General features: G+C 42.1%; 2 protein-coding genes across 2 annotated transcripts; both read left to right on the top strand.

Moving 5' to 3' along the window:
- The first annotated feature begins 60 nt into the window (after window positions 1-60).
- kif11 (kinesin family member 11) lies at window positions 61-8,780 on the top strand. The gene is made up of 23 exons (XM_048987969.1): window positions 61-237; window positions 512-603; window positions 705-834; window positions 994-1,091; window positions 1,235-1,313; window positions 1,544-1,729; window positions 2,932-3,056; window positions 3,138-3,228; window positions 3,317-3,559; window positions 3,782-3,877; window positions 3,973-4,061; window positions 4,179-4,266; window positions 4,402-4,590; window positions 4,692-4,899; window positions 4,976-5,148; window positions 5,242-5,367; window positions 6,151-6,309; window positions 6,398-6,537; window positions 6,683-6,962; window positions 7,546-7,768; window positions 8,015-8,178; window positions 8,262-8,372; window positions 8,469-8,780. Exons 2-23 carry the CDS (start codon window positions 530-532, stop codon window positions 8,580-8,582), a joined length of 3,186 nt encoding a protein of 1,061 aa, XP_048843926.1. The 5' UTR covers window positions 61-237; window positions 512-529; the 3' UTR covers window positions 8,583-8,780.
- Window positions 8,781-11,246: 2,466 nt separating this feature from the next.
- Window positions 11,247-15,759, top strand: hhex (hematopoietically expressed homeobox). The gene is made up of 4 exons (XM_048988063.1): window positions 11,247-11,760; window positions 13,702-13,880; window positions 14,277-14,327; window positions 14,975-15,759. The coding sequence occupies exons 1-4, from the start codon at window positions 11,403-11,405 to the stop codon at window positions 15,206-15,208; spliced, it is 822 nt and encodes a 273-aa protein (XP_048844020.1). The 5' UTR covers window positions 11,247-11,402; the 3' UTR covers window positions 15,209-15,759.
- Window positions 15,760-16,647: the final 888 nt, after the last annotated feature.

Genomic DNA, 16,647 nt, shown 5'->3' with positions numbered 1-16,647 from the left:
AATGAAAGCACGCAGTTGGGTCGTTGTCTTCTCTGATTGGTCTAAGAAAACATCATCGCAACATTCAAAATACCAGAGGCAGTCCAGCAGGGAAAAGCAATCCGATAAGTGTAGTGTCCGTGTTGGAGGGTGTTTGCGGTGCACTTGCTTTAGAAAAATAGCTTTTTTTTGGTCAGAAAATATTCTTGTATTACTCGGAGGAGACAGCGACTGACAGAGGAATAACAGGGGTAACAGGTAAAGCGCTAAAATTGCTTCGTGAGTAGTTCGTAAAAAAAGTTAGCGCCAAGCTAATCCGTCTGTCTTCTCGGCACTTTCCGATGGTTTCCCCGTTATTTAGTTGACAGATTAATCGCTATTTACACCTAATATTGTCATCCTTATATGTGGTTATTTTGGGTAATAATTTAGACATCATTCATTGATTGCTGGATAGTTATACTGCGAGTTTGAATGCGTTTTATTGTTGCTGGTTCTGTAGTGATCTATATTGCTTCTAACGTTCCCCTAGACCTTAAAACGGGCCAGAATGTCGGCAAACTCTTCGGTCCTTAGCAAAAAGGAGGAAAAGGCGAAAAACATCCAGGTTGTCGTGAGATGCAGGTAAGAGCATGGTCACTTTAACCTCGGGGTCTTTTGGCACCTTATGTTCACTCTGAGCGCATCCTGACCTCCTCCATCTCTCCATCGCCACCGCCTCGCAGACCGTTCAACACGGCGGAGCGCAAGTCCTCGCACTCCGTGATCGAGTGCGACCAAGTCCGGAGGGAAGTGAATGTGCGCACTGGAGGGGCAGGCGACAAGTCTGCCAGAAAGACCTACACGTTTGACATGGTGAGCTCTGCCCACAAATCCTCTTGTATCCGAAGGGTTTAGACCAGAGTTCTGTCAAGCGAGGATGAAGAGTGACTTTGTCCCAATGTGCTTGGAAAAGGGGATCAGTTATTTTGTGGTTGTCATATTAGTTTACTTCTGTTCTTTACTGTAATGCAGGTGTTTGGGCCTTCAGCAAAGCAAATCGAGGTGTACAGAAGTGTCGTCTGCCCGATTTTGGATGAAGTCATTATGGGTTACAACTGCACAGTTTTTGCGTGAGTATTAGCGTCGAGAAGTCTATCGGTCCCAGGCGGGAAGTTATAGGAGTTGTCAATCGGTTAACCGAACAGCAGAACTACCTAAGCAACTGTACTGAACTGTCTCGGTGAAATTTTATTTTGCCTTTTTAAATTTGCAGATATGGACAGACTGGAACAGGGAAAACTTTCACAATGGAGGGTGAAAGGTCTCCAAATGAGGAATTTACATGGGAAGAGGTATATGAGGAACCACACAGATAATCTTGCATTAAATTGCCAAAATGTTCCCTCTGATAGCAATAAATAGTGCATTGACCTTGGCGCTTTAAGGTCAGCTTATGGTTTGTTTGCAGATGTTATTAGGTCACCACAAAATCTTTTCTTGTTTGCTGTGGTCTTATCTGTCACTACATTGTAACTGTAATTTTTAGTTTTTATATATTTATCCTGGTAAAATTCCCTCCTAGGATCCACTGGCAGGCGTCATCCCACGAACCCTTCATCAGATTTTTGAGAAGCTGTCCGATAACGGAACGGAGTTCTCCGTGAAGGTGTCCTTACTGGAGATCTATAATGAGGAGCTCTTTGATCTTCTCAGCCCTTCTGCTGATGTTACAGAAAGGCTTCAGATGTTTGATGACCCTCGTAATAAGGTATGGGCCATATCCTTGTTCATTTATGTAGTAAATTAACCTGCCTTTCCCTTTTTTAGATCTTGTGGAACCTCAGTGATTTCTTGCTCTGCTGTATGCTTGGTTTATCATGGGCCACACTGTTGACAATACCCATTATGTCCATATTGTATGTTTGAGATGCCATTCGGAGTGTGTGTGCATTGCACTGTGGGTATGAAATGTATTTAAAAAAAAACCTTTTTTTATGTGAGGATAACTTTTTTTTTTTTTTCAGTCCCCACAAGGGGAATTAAATTTTTATTTAAAAAAATCCGTGATTGCAATCAAAAAACTTAAAATGCCAGAAGTCTTGTATTTTGTTTGTTTACTTATGGTTATGATTAGGGCTGGGTAGGGGTTAAGATTACAATTGCTGGGATTAGGATTTTCCCCATAGAAATTAATTGCCGGTCCGCACAAAGATATAAATGCAAACCTGTGTGTGAGAGACAGATGGGGGGGGGGGGGGGGTGAAAATACTGGAATTTTGTGTAGAGATTTGGTCTCTGTTTGAAGACTTTCTAACACTACTGGAGTAGTTCGATAACTAAATTATAACCTTTTCGTATGGCTGTGCGATGTTGATGATCTTAGTGAATGGTTTGTTGTCTCCACGATCTGCCTTTATGGAGAGATTGTTATGTATAGCGCACATTCTATCAGTTGCAGTTCTTTACACACATCTGCAGTTTTGTCAGCCAAATCCATTTTGACACCCCAATAGAACCAGTCATGGCAAATCAGTAGGTAGTGCCTTGCATTTCTTCCTCTCGCTCTTCATGACCTCATCCCAGCATGCAATTTGCATCACGTGACGCCTTCCATATTTAACAACGTAGTGGCGCGGTCAACATGGAAGAGTTGGGCCCCTAGATAGAATTCCACATTAGTAATGTATGGAAAACTGACACAGTGCAAACAACAATTGTTTGCATGTCGGAATGCAGAGTGTGTTTCTCTTAGGTTAGGTTAGCTTGCCTTTTAGGGCTATTTATTTAAAAATAGGGGAACTGGCTGTATTATTCAGTAACTTGCAAGATAGTCTGAAGGCTAGCATGAAAAAGAATTAAGGTCATGAATTGTGATCCTGCCTGAAATTTTAATTTTTTATGTGCCATATCACCCTGTTGGCCACGGGAGCGTGTCGTCCTCAGTGACACACTTTATCTTCCCTTTTTCAGCGAGGGGTCATCATAAAGGGCCTTGAGGAAGTCACAGTGCACAACAAAGATGAGGTTTATCAGATCCTGGAGCGTGGTGCTGCCAAAAGGAAGACTGCGTCTACTCTGATGAATGCCTACTCCAGGTGTGAATCGCAGACCACGTCCCACCTTCATCGCTCGACCCGCTGTGGAAAGCCTTACGACGGTTTCCTCTCTCTTTTCAGCCGCTCTCATTCCGTGTTCTCCGTCACAATTCACATGAAGGAGACCACTCTTGATGGGGAGGAGCTTGTCAAGATCGGCAAGCTGAATTTGGTAAGATTCGTATTCCCCCCCTCAGGTCTGCTTAATGACGGCTCAATGTTTTGGCTCCACAAAACCCTTCCGGGTCGTCCTTGCGTAGGTCGACCTCGCTGGCAGCGAGAACATTGGCCGTTCGGGGGCTGTGGACAAGCGTGCCCGAGAGGCGGGCAACATCAACCAATCCCTGCTGACGCTGGGCCGTGTGATCACGGCACTGGTGGAGAGAACCCCCCATGTGCCGTACAGGGAGTCGAAGCTTACGCGCATCCTCCAGGATTCTCTGGGTGGTCGAACAAAGACCTCAATCATCGCCACGGTTTCTCCAGCTTCCATCAACTTGGAGGTCTGTTCACGGGGGGAACTTTTCGTCAAATGCGAACTGAAATTCAGCTCAAGTAGATGCTTTATTTATTCTCATGAAGGGACTTTCGCTCTGGTCATCACCTTTTAAAGTTGCAGAAAAATTTTGAGGGAAATGTTGAAACTAGTTTCTTGTGCCAGTGATGGAGTGGTACTTTTTTCTAAATGAAATGTGTAACACTGTTCTTTCTAAATACCCCCACAGGAAACTTTGAGTACGCTGGAGTACGCCAACAGAGCAAAGAACATCATGAACAAGCCCGAAGTGAACCAGAAGTTGACTAAGAGAGCTCTCATCAAGGTAGAACTCGTGGTCCTGCTGTACCTGGATGCTGGACTTCCCTGGTCATTGATTCCTATGCAGTTCTAATCGGTTTGTGTTGACTGGCTTAACAGGAGTACACGGAAGAGATTGAGCGTCTGAAACGAGACTTGGCTGCTTCTCGGGAGAAGAACGGTGTCTATTTGTCCGCAGAAAACTTCGAGTACGTCTGAACATACTTGGTGGTTTTTTTGAACTCTTGCGAAATCGAGGGCAAGGGGAAACTTCTTTAAATGCTGCGCTAATGTCTTAACATTACTGACGTCACTTTTCATTACAGTACAATGAACAGTAAGATACTGAAACAGGAAGAACTGATCGCAGAGTTCACAGAGAAAATGCTGGCACTGGAGGAAGAAATGAAAAGGGTATGTACCGACAATCTGGAAAAAGGAAACCGACAAATGCCCGAAAAGGCCACTAGGGCCCTAAGCCTGTGATCAGTGTCAAGTTCTAGGGAGCCAATTCGTTTCTTATGATCTTACAATGCTGAACTATCGCAGGTGGTAGACTTGTTCTCTGACGGCAAGCGTGAGCTGGAGCAGTGCACAGAGGACCTGAGAGAGGTCAGGAGTCAGCTGGATGAAGCAAACCGTGACCTCCAGCTCACCAGGATGAAACTTGGCGAAGAGGAGTTCATCGTCTCCCAGCTGGAAAACACGGAGAGCAAACTGTACAGCACTGCGGGCGAGGTGAGGTACCACGGCCTCTGCTTTGGGCCGACTCGACACTTCGGTGTGATAGGGGGGGACGGTCTAACGAACTGGGACACCTTCCCAACCCTTTGTTTCAGCTGCTGGCCACCGTTGAAACCAGTACCAGCGACGTCTCTGGTCTGCACGAGAAACTGGACCGCAAGAAAGCCATCGAGCGACACAACGTGGATGCGCAGCAAGACTTCGGCAGCCGGATGCAGGCCGACTTTAACCAGATGCAGAAATCCATCGAAGAGCAGAGCGCCAAGCATCAGGGAATGCTGAGCTTCTATTCTGGATCAGTCGGTGAGTTTGCGCTTCCGTTTGAACTCGCGGTGGCTGAGGAAATTGTGCTAAATCTCCTCCTCTCCCCTCCCGCCAGCGGACCTGCTGACCCTGAATCGCACCGCTTTCGGCGAAGCCTCGTCCGTCGTAGCTTCATCTTTTAAGAGCATCAAGGATCTTGTCAGCCAAAGCGTGACCAAGTGCCAAGCTGATATGGCACAGCAAGAGTCGCTGTGCCAGAACACAAAGGATCGTCTTCACCATGTTCTGGTACGATCATCTGAATCAGAGTTAACTCCTGCTAATCCCTGCCTGTGCACATACTCCTATAGCCCTACGACTGAATCGTGTGATTCTCTGTAGGAGGAGCACAAGACTGACATGGAAGAAGGTCTCTTGGCGATAATCCTACCTGGAATAAACGCTGTGATGGAGATGAATGAAACGCTGAAGGAAGCCCTGCAGAGCCATTCCATCTTGGCAGAAAAAGTATGTCTAAGCATTCATTTACTAATGCACTTCAGATCTGATTAGCCCTGCGCAAATAATCATGTAGTATGTACATGTAGTTATGTCATCGTGAGGACTGCAACGGTCAGTTGGGTTGAGGAGAAGAAAAGCAAACGAGAACCAGTCATTAAAAGACAGTGGTCTTCTGCTGTTTGGAAATATTTTGGATTCTATAGAGATTGAGCAAAAGCAAATGATTTGTCAGCACTGCTTTGTGTCTGTTAGCACTTAATTAAACTTGTGGCAACACCACCGACGTAGTTGGCTAAACAGATGCTCCTCACTTTACGATGGTTTGATTTGGGATATCTCGACTCTATAATGGCGCGGTAGTGATCCACACTCGGTAGTCATCAGACCCAACTTTGACTTTTGAACTGTGTCCGGGTCGACAACGTGTCGCGCGAATTGTTCTGATGCCATGTGATGGAAGCGTGGTGGCATAGATGCTGCCAGTCTCTGTAGCAATTGTAAGTGTAAACATGCAACACATTGTTATGAGATATTGACCACTCATATTTGGCTCACGATATTTTCAACTTGTGATGAATTAATCGGAATGTAGACCCATCATGAGTTGAGGAGCATCTATCTTTTTTTTTATGTAAACAGGTCTAGTCTTAAAGTATATTGCCGTATTTATTGCAGAAATCTCCATTGGAATGTGAACTTTCAAGTATTGTTCAACCCTAGATCCAATCTTGTGTATTATGAGAATCCTTATTCAAGAACATCTCAATTTGGTAACTTGGTGGTCCTCAGATGGAGAGCATGAAGCATGACATGGCCTCGTTCTTCACTGAGCACACCTCAGCTCTGGCTAAGATGCGTGAATCTGCGACGGACGGCCTTCGCTCCCTGCAGGCGGAGCAGGACTGCCTGAAACAGCAGATCATCAAGGCAAACGAGAAGCACTCAACGGTCCGTTCTCCCTTTTATATGCACGCTCTGAAATGCGAGCATTTCGCAGATCCGTGCCTTTTACCAGCTTGTGCCCATTTTTCCACAGGGAATGTCCCAGGTCATCTCCTGCCTGCAGAATCAGCTAAACCTGCTGACAATGGAAACCCAGAATGACTTTGAGGCCCTGTTGAGACAGTCCGATGCGGTGCAGGTCCCAATGGGTAACCTGCAGCAAGACATACAGCTGTAAGTAATTTTGGAGGGCAAGGAGCCCAAATGTCGTCGAATCAATAGACTTATCGAAGTATTTTAGGTCATGCAGATTCAGACAGAGTTGTCACTTGATCACCAGTCACCTAGCTATTAAATATATCCCCGAAATCCCTGGCAGGCGCTGCACCAAGTCGGAGCAGACTGTCACTTCTTGCCGAGGGCTCCTGGAGTCCTCAGCCGACATGCTGATCTCTGAAGCCCGGCGTACAGCCGAGGAGGGAGGTCGGGTGACCGAGGAGTGCTCCGGCCAGTGTTCCTACCTGAAGACCTCAGTCAGCCGGCTGGCTGAGACGGCCGCGGTGCAGTGCGGGGCCGCGATGGACGGCGTGGTGTCCTATGCTGAGGACCAGCTGTCCATGATCAGAACTCGCAAAGCCTCCGCTGAAACCATGCTGGAGGTTGGAGTCGCTTTACTGGATCTGGGTCTTTCTAGTGCATCCTGAGCTGACGTGATGATTTTGCTCATTTGGAGTTGTAGTAGTTGACAGCAAGGCTGTCAAGAACAAAAATGTTCTGAAGGGAAAATGAAAACGATGATTGGTTCTCTCTGGACCCATTGTAATGAATCCATCTGGAATCAAGTGACTAGAGGAGGCAGGACCAATCAGTCTTGTTCCCAACACCTGTAGATGTTTGGACCCACCTCCACAATCTGATTGGTTCAGAGGGAACCACTCATCTTCTGCCCTCAGACTGTTTATGTGTAACTCCCATAAGCAAAGATTTCCCCATTGTTATAGACAGCTAATGAATTCTACCAAGAAGGCAATGGGTTAAGCAATTCAGGAAAGATAAATGCTTAGGCATTTAGATCCAACTTAAGTTATCAGCTGGGAAATGTGTGTGTGTGTATATATATATATATAAGGGGAATGTTCTGCGCCATTGTTTTTGCTCGCTTTGATTCAACCATGTGGAACTTGGTCATAAGAGTCAAAGTTCACTTGCTAAACTGTCTCTGATCCTCTTCTCCCTTTTAAGAGTATTGAGGCCAGCTGTCAACAAGCCCTCCAGCAAGCGAACGGGCAGCTCCAACTGCAGCAGGCCAACGTGGAGGAGACCCTGACGAATCTGGAAAAGCAGATCGGCTCAGACGAGGGCGTGCTACAACGTGACGGGGCTGAGCTGGCCGCCCACGCAGAGGAGGCACTCTCCAAAGTCAACACTTTCCTGAAGGAGGAACTTAGGAGGGACTTCCCCACAGGTAGGCTGCCCCTACATGGCCCAAGCCATGGTTCCGAGGTGGACAGTGGTGTGCTGGTGGGTCTCAGGGGCGGAATGTGCAGGAAAATACAAATCCAGTCCAAGAAGTTGTTTCATCCAGTTGAGTATAACGAGTCACATTCACGGAGTACTCAACTGATTTGGATGGAACAAAATGTTGGCGTGGATCTGCAGTGTCTGAACCTGAATCCATCTCCGACGGGTTTAATGTCCCGCCGCCTTTCAGGCCGGACTCCTCAGCGCAGAGACTACGATTACCCCAGAGTCCTCGCTAAAACCAAGAACCGGCACGAGCTACTGGAACACTTCCGGAAAGAGCAGCAGGAGCTGCAAGAAGCCCTTTCGACATGCGAGACTGTCAATGAAGAAAAAGAGGAACAAGTCGACCAGGTATGGAAGGCCTCGATCTTCACGTGCGTCGTTTTATGTGCCGTCATCCAAAGAGAAATTTTATAATTCATTTTGTGACTTAGGACTCCCTGGAAGAAGAGGTTTGCGTCAGTAATGACAGTGTCATCACTGAACATTCCTATTATGAGGATAACATCATGTGCAATGAAAATGGAAGAGCTCCCTTCTTCAAGGTGAGAGGAATGCCTGTAGAAATTGGTCATGTACTAGATGTCGTAAAATCTGCATCATTTGAATCCATGGATTTAAAACTGTTTTTCCCATTAAAGCACAAGAAAGGTGGAAAGAAGGAAAACAAGTCCTCCCTTGATCATTCTAAGGTAGAAAATGAGAAGAATTTGACCCCTGTGCGATCCAGGCTGCCTCTCAGAGTTCAGAACTAATAGCTGTATGACTAATCTTGTTTATGATTTGTATGTCTGATTTTCCTGTCACTAAGTTTATACTAATTTCCTTGTTCTGAATGGTATTTCACTTTCTTGGGCTCTATGTTGATGTTGGGGGGTGCATTTTGTAACAATTGTCATTTGTCTTTCCAAAAAAGAATTTTAATCGAATATTTAAACATTAAATTTTTTTACAAAAAAATCTGTTCTTGTATGTTATTGCTTTCGGTCATGGCATCGTTATATGCACGAGAATATTGGAGTGTGGAAAATGGTGCATTACCTGCGACTTCAGTTTTAATATAGGTTAAGACGATGCGAGCAGAGCAGATCTACCACTAGAGGGCGTACGTCCCCCTCAAACACACCCATGGGGATCTTAAATTCGCAGTCGTCCGATACTACTGACGAGCGACGCTGTGTTTATTAAATAGGCATGCATACGGCGGTGGAAATGTCTACCAAAAATGATCAGTTTCATGGGAAACCAGTGTTTTATCAAATGGAGACTAATACGGGAACATAGGTTTAATTCTAAGTTTTGGGCAAATTAATTTCTGAGTTAAAAGTCCTGCCTGCGAGGAGAAATCAATCCGCTTCGTTAATGCCGTTGTACATAGGAAAATACGTCTTCGCTGATGTGTATTCTGTTCGACTTGTTATACAAACTTCAGTTTAATCACTTAATCGCTTCCGTATTTTGTTTACCTAGCTAATTATTTATTGCCACTTTAATCATTCGAAAAGATAATATATCCTATAGTTGAATAATTTCTATTTATGCTCATTAAATATTCTCATTAACTGCCGTATTCACTCTAGCGTACAACACCGTATACAGTAGGGCGAATGCGTGGAGAACTTAAACTTTAAATGCATTTTTTATATGTACGTTTTTGATATGTCTGCTGATAAACGAGTCAATTCGATTTTTTTACACTAATTATAAGGATGGTAAAAACCAGGGAGCATAATAAACTGTCTAGGTCATATTTTATTGGAATAAAAACGTATTTCTCAAAAGTGCTGTTTTTTTTCCTGAGTATCAGCCGTAGCAGTTGAGCTTGGATTTCATCGACGTAAAATGTGTTATTAAAAGTGTAATGTTGGGAAATGCACGAAACCGCTCGTTTGTTGGTGATAACATAAAGCTCTCACAAATACATGTTTTAGTTCCGAAGGGTTCAGTTTAATGAAGGGTAATACTATGAACTGGGTAAGTGACATGGACTTGGATTAGGTGGATGACCCGTGACATACCCGGCTATGGCGCCAATGGTTACCTATCTGAAACGTAGTAGACTCCTAGATAACCAACTTGCTTTCTATATTTAACAACCTTTTGTGCGCAAGAGTCTAGACGCCAATGGAGGCCAGTCCGATCAATGAACCGTAATGATTGAAGAACTTTAAATATTAGCAATCTAGGCCGCGCACTTTCGGATGAAGTTATTTAGCCTTTGACGCCTATATTTATTGTTTCATCGGTCCCAGCGGGTCTATCTTTCTTAAAAGGGTTAGAAAGTGGGGTTTATCAAAACTAGAATGAAAAGTCGAAGCGAAGCCAATGCAGATAACGAGTCTAGTAACTTGCATTTGAAGACGAGCATGGAGCGCTTGTTTATTCTTAAAATCGTTATGCTTGCGAATGTATTTCCACTAATAAAAGTCCGTGTTTGTCTAATTAAACCGAACATGTCTTTTTTTTTCTTCTATCGAATTTTGCTAAAATACTAACGATGTAGTTGTTTATGCTTTGGATATCACTTAGTCTAAAGAGCAAAAAAGAAAAAAAAAACACGTCAAATTCAATTAATTAGCACCCTGTTTAGAACAATAGTCCAATATACTCTTCGGACGATAAGTGATTTAATCATAGACCTATATTGCCGCATTTGCGCCAATTAGTCTATATTTAATTAGCTGTTAGCCTTACAGATAATATCCATTTTACAAATCAACAATTAACATTAACGTCAGAAGGGAGAAGACGGCGCAGTATGGTATGCATATCCGTAAAGTTTATTTTCTATTGTTGAGCAGTTTTTGCGGTGTCCGCTGTATTTTCTAAAAGTAGGATTATTACGCCAATATTTTGTGTTTATCGCAAAACATCTAATATAGTTATTTGTGACCAAGGTAGTAAACTAGTGTTTTTTTAAATAATTTGCTATAGCAAAAAAAATACATAGGCCTATTTATCTTAATATTGCCATATTTTACCAATTTATTATTGTTGTTGTTACTAATATTAATAATTTAGACCAGAATGGCTTAAGAAATTACGCATAACTGTCATACTCAATTCAAAGATCATCTTCGAATTTGCCCCAATTTACCACACACTCAAGTCATAGTAAAAGTCACGTTGCACTTTTTTATGTTTGCCCGCACATAACACGTCAGGCAGCAACAAATGAATTGTAAATAAAAGTAAGCTTTAGGCATCTTAAACTTTATTTTAATTAAGCATATTTCCTATTGTAGTTTTTATTCAGAGGTATAAATGACGCATGTACACTCCAGATTGTGAATAGGATTCATTTACAGATCTGCTGTACTTGAGCTATTTGTAAACCGCATATTAGCCTGGGAGCCTATCAGAATGCAAGCGTTCCTGCAGGAAGCGGACCATTCGGCGGTCTCCTCCCTCTCATTGCTCACGTATCGACTACACTTGTAGGCTGTAAGCGTTACCAAACGGGTCCTGTCCGATGAGGAGAGCTACTTGCCCTAATTACTCTGGTGCTTAGAACTTTATGGGCAACTGGATTATAGCGTGCTGTTACGCTGTTGCTTTGTAACTGCAGGAACACCATGCAATACCAGCATCCCGTCTCTTCGGCGATGAACGCAAATGTTCCTCTTTACGCGCCGACTCCAATTCAGCCCGTGCACCCGACTCCCTTTTACATTGACGATATCCTGGGAAGAAGCGTGACTCCGACGCCAAATGCAGCAGTTTCAGCTCCTACTATGCCGTCTCCAAATTCGTCGTTTACGAGTTTAGTGTCGCCGTACAGAGCTCCCATCTATGAGCCAACACCGATACATCCAGCCTTCTCGCACCCCGCGGCGCTGACGGCTGCGTACCCCTCCGGAGCCCTTGCAAACTCTCTCTACCCCTTTCACCGCGGAGATTACCCCCACGCACTGATTAGACACGACCCTTTAGGTAAGTACGAGCCATATCATACCGTATTTACTGTCAAAGAAGAAAAATCTGTAGAGTATTTTTTATGAAAAATGTAATCACTATAATACATATACATGTAGCCTACATATTTGCATTTTCTGAATTCCAGCGCCTCGATTACAACAGGAGTATAGTAATTAACTCTAATGTATCATATACTGCATTTATTATACGATTAATATTTCACATTATTATCGTGATAATTCTTCATGATATACATTAAAACATTACTTTTGATGTGCAGGTATAGTCCATAGCCGATTGAATTGTTCGCCTCGAGATACGGTCATTTGAATGTAGCTATTTACTGTATGCTTATAATCCTAAATAATTCTTCTAATCGACTGGTTAACTTGAATTAAGCGATATTGGCCTACATTAAAAAAGTTTCAAATGGGATTTCATATGGCCCCATTATTTTAAGGAGTGATAACTTTAAAAACGAAATCGTGCAATCTTTTCATCTCATGTAGGCCTAAATGTATTTAATCATAATTCTTGATCACCCCATGTTTAACGAATGCAAGCTGGCAAAAACAATGGAAATTTCTTTTACGTTGAACTGCAAACATTACATCCCCCGCAAATAACTGTCAGTGTGATTAAAAATTGAAACATGTATAATTCGGTGATCAATTCTATATAAAAGGTCTATTTATCCCCATGGGACAATTTAAGCCGACCTTGAGCTTTTAAAACTTTATTTGTCGTGCAAACAACAGAGGTCCGCCAACGGGATGTACACTCGCTCACTTATGTTAGTGGTAACGTGCTTGGTCTAGGGTTACCGGCCGGTATTCAGAAAGTCTGACCCTTTTCCGTTCATACAGGAAATCTTGAGCTCTCGATAGGAGTAAATCTGGTTTCAGAAGCTGTTAAATGTTTTCCTGGCTACCTCAAGCAGACTCTTCCCCGGGAGTCGTGCACGGTGCTGATTATTTTATCGACATCCTCAATACAGACATATTCAGGAAACACTCGACTTCTGATAGCCGGGATCCGTTTTTCTGATATTGTTCATTTCCTCTGAGTGGGATGTGACTTTATGGCAGCAAAAATAACCAGTTGCTTCCTATTTTTCAAACCGCACAGTAAACGAAATTTCAACTGACAAGTAAATGTATTACTTTTAAAATAAAATACACAGAAACACACGGTATTTGTAGCAATTTAGATAAGCTAGAGACATTTTGTTTTAATGCAAAAAACACGGTATTATATAGGTCTACTAACAAAATGTACAATTACAGAGTTAAAGCGGTTGATGCAAGCGTAAGTTACGTTATATTTTTTTAACGAAAGAAATTTAAAGTAATTCAGAAATAAGCCGAGATGACTAGCTGATTTTTATATTTCTCTCCGTTTAAATGACAAAATATTAAATGGAAAAAGAGTGTTTTTGGGCATCAAATATTTGTATTCATGAACTGTAAGCTGGCTGCCGAGCGACGTATCTTTAGTGTTTTTTTTATACGTATGTAACAGTTTGCTTAAGGACAAAGTTTTTCCACGACGCATGTATGAACAATTAATAAATCGCAGTTTCCTTCAGATAGGATATTTTTAATGATGGATAGGACGGATGTTAAAGTCACTTACAAGATAAACCAACAGGAAACACATTGACGGAAATTTTGCCATAGTTTTTTTGGCTCTGACAGCCTTCCTCGCATGCCTAGGCTAAACGGATGTTAGCCTCAGTCTAACAAATAGTTTTTAAAACTCCCTTAGGCTAACTGTTTGCACTTAGGACGTACTAAGCACAAAAGCGAGAATCCAGTTTGATTACTAACAACTGTTGCCATCTGTGGGAATTGTTGCTTGATGAAATTATATTTGCAATAAGCCTATTGAAGCCTTTTTGTGTAACCAAAATGCTTCTCTCAGTTCCCTCCGTTTCTTTATCGTTTCATCTTTCAGGGAAACCACTTTTATGGACTCCATTCATACAACGACCGCTACACAAACGAAAGGGGGGTCAAGTAAGATTCTCCAATGACCAGACAATTGAACTGGAAAAGAAGTTTGAGACACAGAAATACCTGTCGCCGCCAGAACGAAAAAGACTGGCCAAGATGCTCCAGCTCAGTGAGCGGCAGGTAAAAATAAAAAGCTTTAAGACGCATCTTGTTGTACTTAAATAAACAAATAAACAAACTGGTGTTCAACTGAGTCTTAGACCTATATTCACGGTGCGAGATAAATTGTAACTTTAGAATTCGGCCTATTATACTTAATTTTTACTTATTGTTTAATTATAATAATACTTATAATAATACCAATTGAAAAGTTTTATCATTAGAAAGCACCTTTTCATGTTTTCCGGGAATTGTTTGAGTAAGAAAGGCGCCAGTTTGTAAATATGAACATAAAAATAAAACGAAATGCCTGAAATAAAAATTTATTATTCGGTTTTCAGTATTTTATACCTATCGTTTCCAAACCAATTAGCACGTTGGCATATCTTAACATATATTTTCTTATGATACTCACAGGTAAAGACGTGGTTCCAGAATCGAAGAGCAAAATGGCGACGTCTCAAACAGGTGTGATTAGATTGCAATTAAATATGTTGTGTAAAGTGTGATTAACGTACATGCGACATCAAATCAAACGTCAAATACCATGCAGTTGCCGAGGCTGTGATTTTCAGTAGCCTATGAATAAACAGCCACTGTCCTTATACATCACATATTAAGGTATTAGCTATAACAATTGACATAATTTAGATGATTTGAAGTTCGTATATTCTCTTGCAAAATTCTGCTAATTTAATTATGGCATAATGCTCAACATTAAAATGGTTTAAACCGTGAAAATTCCATGTTTGTGTAACCATTTTAAAATGCATACTTAGACCAGTGAATGGATTCTCATGCACCTGTTAAAATGTCTTACTGTTAAAAACGCACATTGTAATAATTGAATCACTGGTCAGAAATGAACACGTTCAGTCTGCAGGTTGTTTATTGCTGTGTAGACCCACCCGTTAGCTGGGCACTAGGTGCAAATTGCTTTTATCATATGCGTATATATCCTCAGATTAATATAATATTAAATATTAATATTCATATGTATATATAATGGTATCAAATTAACGATGGGAATTCTTCCCGTGCAATTTGACGCAAAGGTTTTCATTCCGCTCCCAGAAATTTGCGCCGACGGTGACTTTTAGTTTATTTTTATTCAGGAGAATCCGCAGAGCAGTAAACGGGAGGCAGAGTGCGACAATTGCGAAAGGAGCTGCGAGCCGCGGCCGAAGCTGGCGATGGCTTCGGATCAGAAGAGCGGCGACGGTCCGCGCAGCCGCTCGCACGGCTCCTCCTCCCCAGTATCGCAGGGAGAACTCGAATCGGAGGTGTCGGACGATTCGGACCAGGAGCTGGACATTGAAGAAAACTGCTCCCTAAACGACCCAATATGAACCGTACACTTAAACATCCAGTCCGCAGTGAACGTTTGAGTTTCTGGAGTTTATATATATATATATATATATGCTTGTACATATTGTATGAAAAAATGCTTTTCTGATGATAAATTAATTAATACCTTTAGCGCAGCGTTTAAGAAACTGTGGGTTGTATAGTTAACTTTCAGCGCGGATTTATGCAAGAAATAAATGAATCGAATCATAAAGTCTGTAATTTTTTTTTATTTCGCCACACGAATTGTGCTTGCAGTGTTTATATAATTCATATTCTGTGAAAATTTCAGGAACTTGTGAAAAACTCTGCTGAAAATTCCGTCAAATTCTATATATCTTTTTTCCGTAAATAAAGACACTCAAATGTCCATCCTCTTAAATGGTGCGTTTAATGTTCCCGTTTAATAACTTATGTTATGGTAGCGGAACATTTTAGAGCGCTTTGGAGCTGCAAGGCTTCCTGTAATATTGTGAAATTGCCTTTTTCTTTCAAGATAAAGAAGTGCTATGGGCCCTCACTCAATTGCGAAATTAAACTGTTTCACACTGAATATGCTTGGTATTTGTCCGTTTAACGCCCAGCAACCGTTTTAGATAAATCTCACTGGGTATGTTTTCGGATGCGCATTGGTGGTAAAATTAATAAGAATGATAGTCGATATGGTTTTCGACCGTCACTTCAGCATTGATTGATTTTAGCGAAATAAAAGGAATGACATGATTTATTTGTATAGATGTTTTATTTGAATTCGTTTTCTGTGCTCGTAATCGTACATGGTGGTAATGTAGTTTAGCTTGGAATGTTTTTCTATGGGAAGTTTTTGGAATTCCAGCATAATGTGATGTTACACTTGCAGCGCGCGTTCATTATGGACATCCTACTGCAGGCACGCGATTTCCGTTAAATCGGCGTTAGACAGAACCCAGTCCGCAACTGTCTTTGACTCGTATCAGGAGTTTCAACTTCAAAAAGGTTATCATTTAGCAGAAAGACAAACAGAGAAGTTTTCAGCGAGCACATCGTTAATGATTGGAAAAGTTAATGGTAATGATTGGAGCTTGACATTGTGATTAATCCTTCAGTTGTATGCACCTGCCTGTTCACTCATGCAGTTCAACGGCCTTAAATTATGCAAAACCATTCCAAAACCAATAGGACACGTATCGATTTTCCCTGTATTGTGTAATGGTTCACAAGTCATGCAAACGCAAAACCAACACTGGCAAGAAAGCACACAAGTATTGCACTGGAGCTTTGATGAAACGTTTGCTTATTATATGGACCTATCTGCCAGCTCTGAGCGAAGCTATGCCTCGCTTTCCACTGTTGGAGAAACCCGTACTGTTGCGGACATTCAGGAACCGCAACTGCAGTCACCCTCGGACATAAATGAAACTTCGTTTTTTAAGAACCTGGGTTACGTCGGCTTTTGATGGGT

This window comes from Brienomyrus brachyistius, chromosome 20 (assembly GCF_023856365.1).
Source record: "Brienomyrus brachyistius isolate T26 chromosome 20, BBRACH_0.4, whole genome shotgun sequence".
NCBI lineage: Eukaryota > Metazoa > Chordata > Actinopteri > Osteoglossiformes > Mormyridae > Brienomyrus > Brienomyrus brachyistius.
Note: the sequence above shows the minus strand (reverse complement) of the source record. Positions and strands in the feature narration are given on the sequence as shown.

Excerpts from the sequence above, each read along its gene's own strand:
- kif11 (XM_048987969.1), top strand. The coding sequence starts at position 530 with ATGTCGGCAAACTCTTCGGTCCTTAGCAAAAAGGAGGAAAAGGCGAAA. Across the intron at positions 4,062-4,178 it reads TTGTCCGCAGAAAACTTCGA|TACAATGAACAGTAAGATAC; the intron begins GTACGTCTGAAC and ends TTTTCATTACAG. Across the intron at positions 4,900-4,975 it reads CTTCTATTCTGGATCAGTCG|CGGACCTGCTGACCCTGAAT; the intron begins GTGAGTTTGCGC and ends CCCTCCCGCCAG.
- hhex (XM_048988063.1), top strand. The coding sequence starts at position 11,403 with ATGCAATACCAGCATCCCGTCTCTTCGGCGATGAACGCAAATGTTCCT. Across the intron at positions 11,761-13,701 it reads GATTAGACACGACCCTTTAG|GGAAACCACTTTTATGGACT; the intron begins GTAAGTACGAGC and ends TTCATCTTTCAG. Across the intron at positions 13,881-14,276 it reads TCCAGCTCAGTGAGCGGCAG|GTAAAGACGTGGTTCCAGAA; the intron begins GTAAAAATAAAA and ends TGATACTCACAG.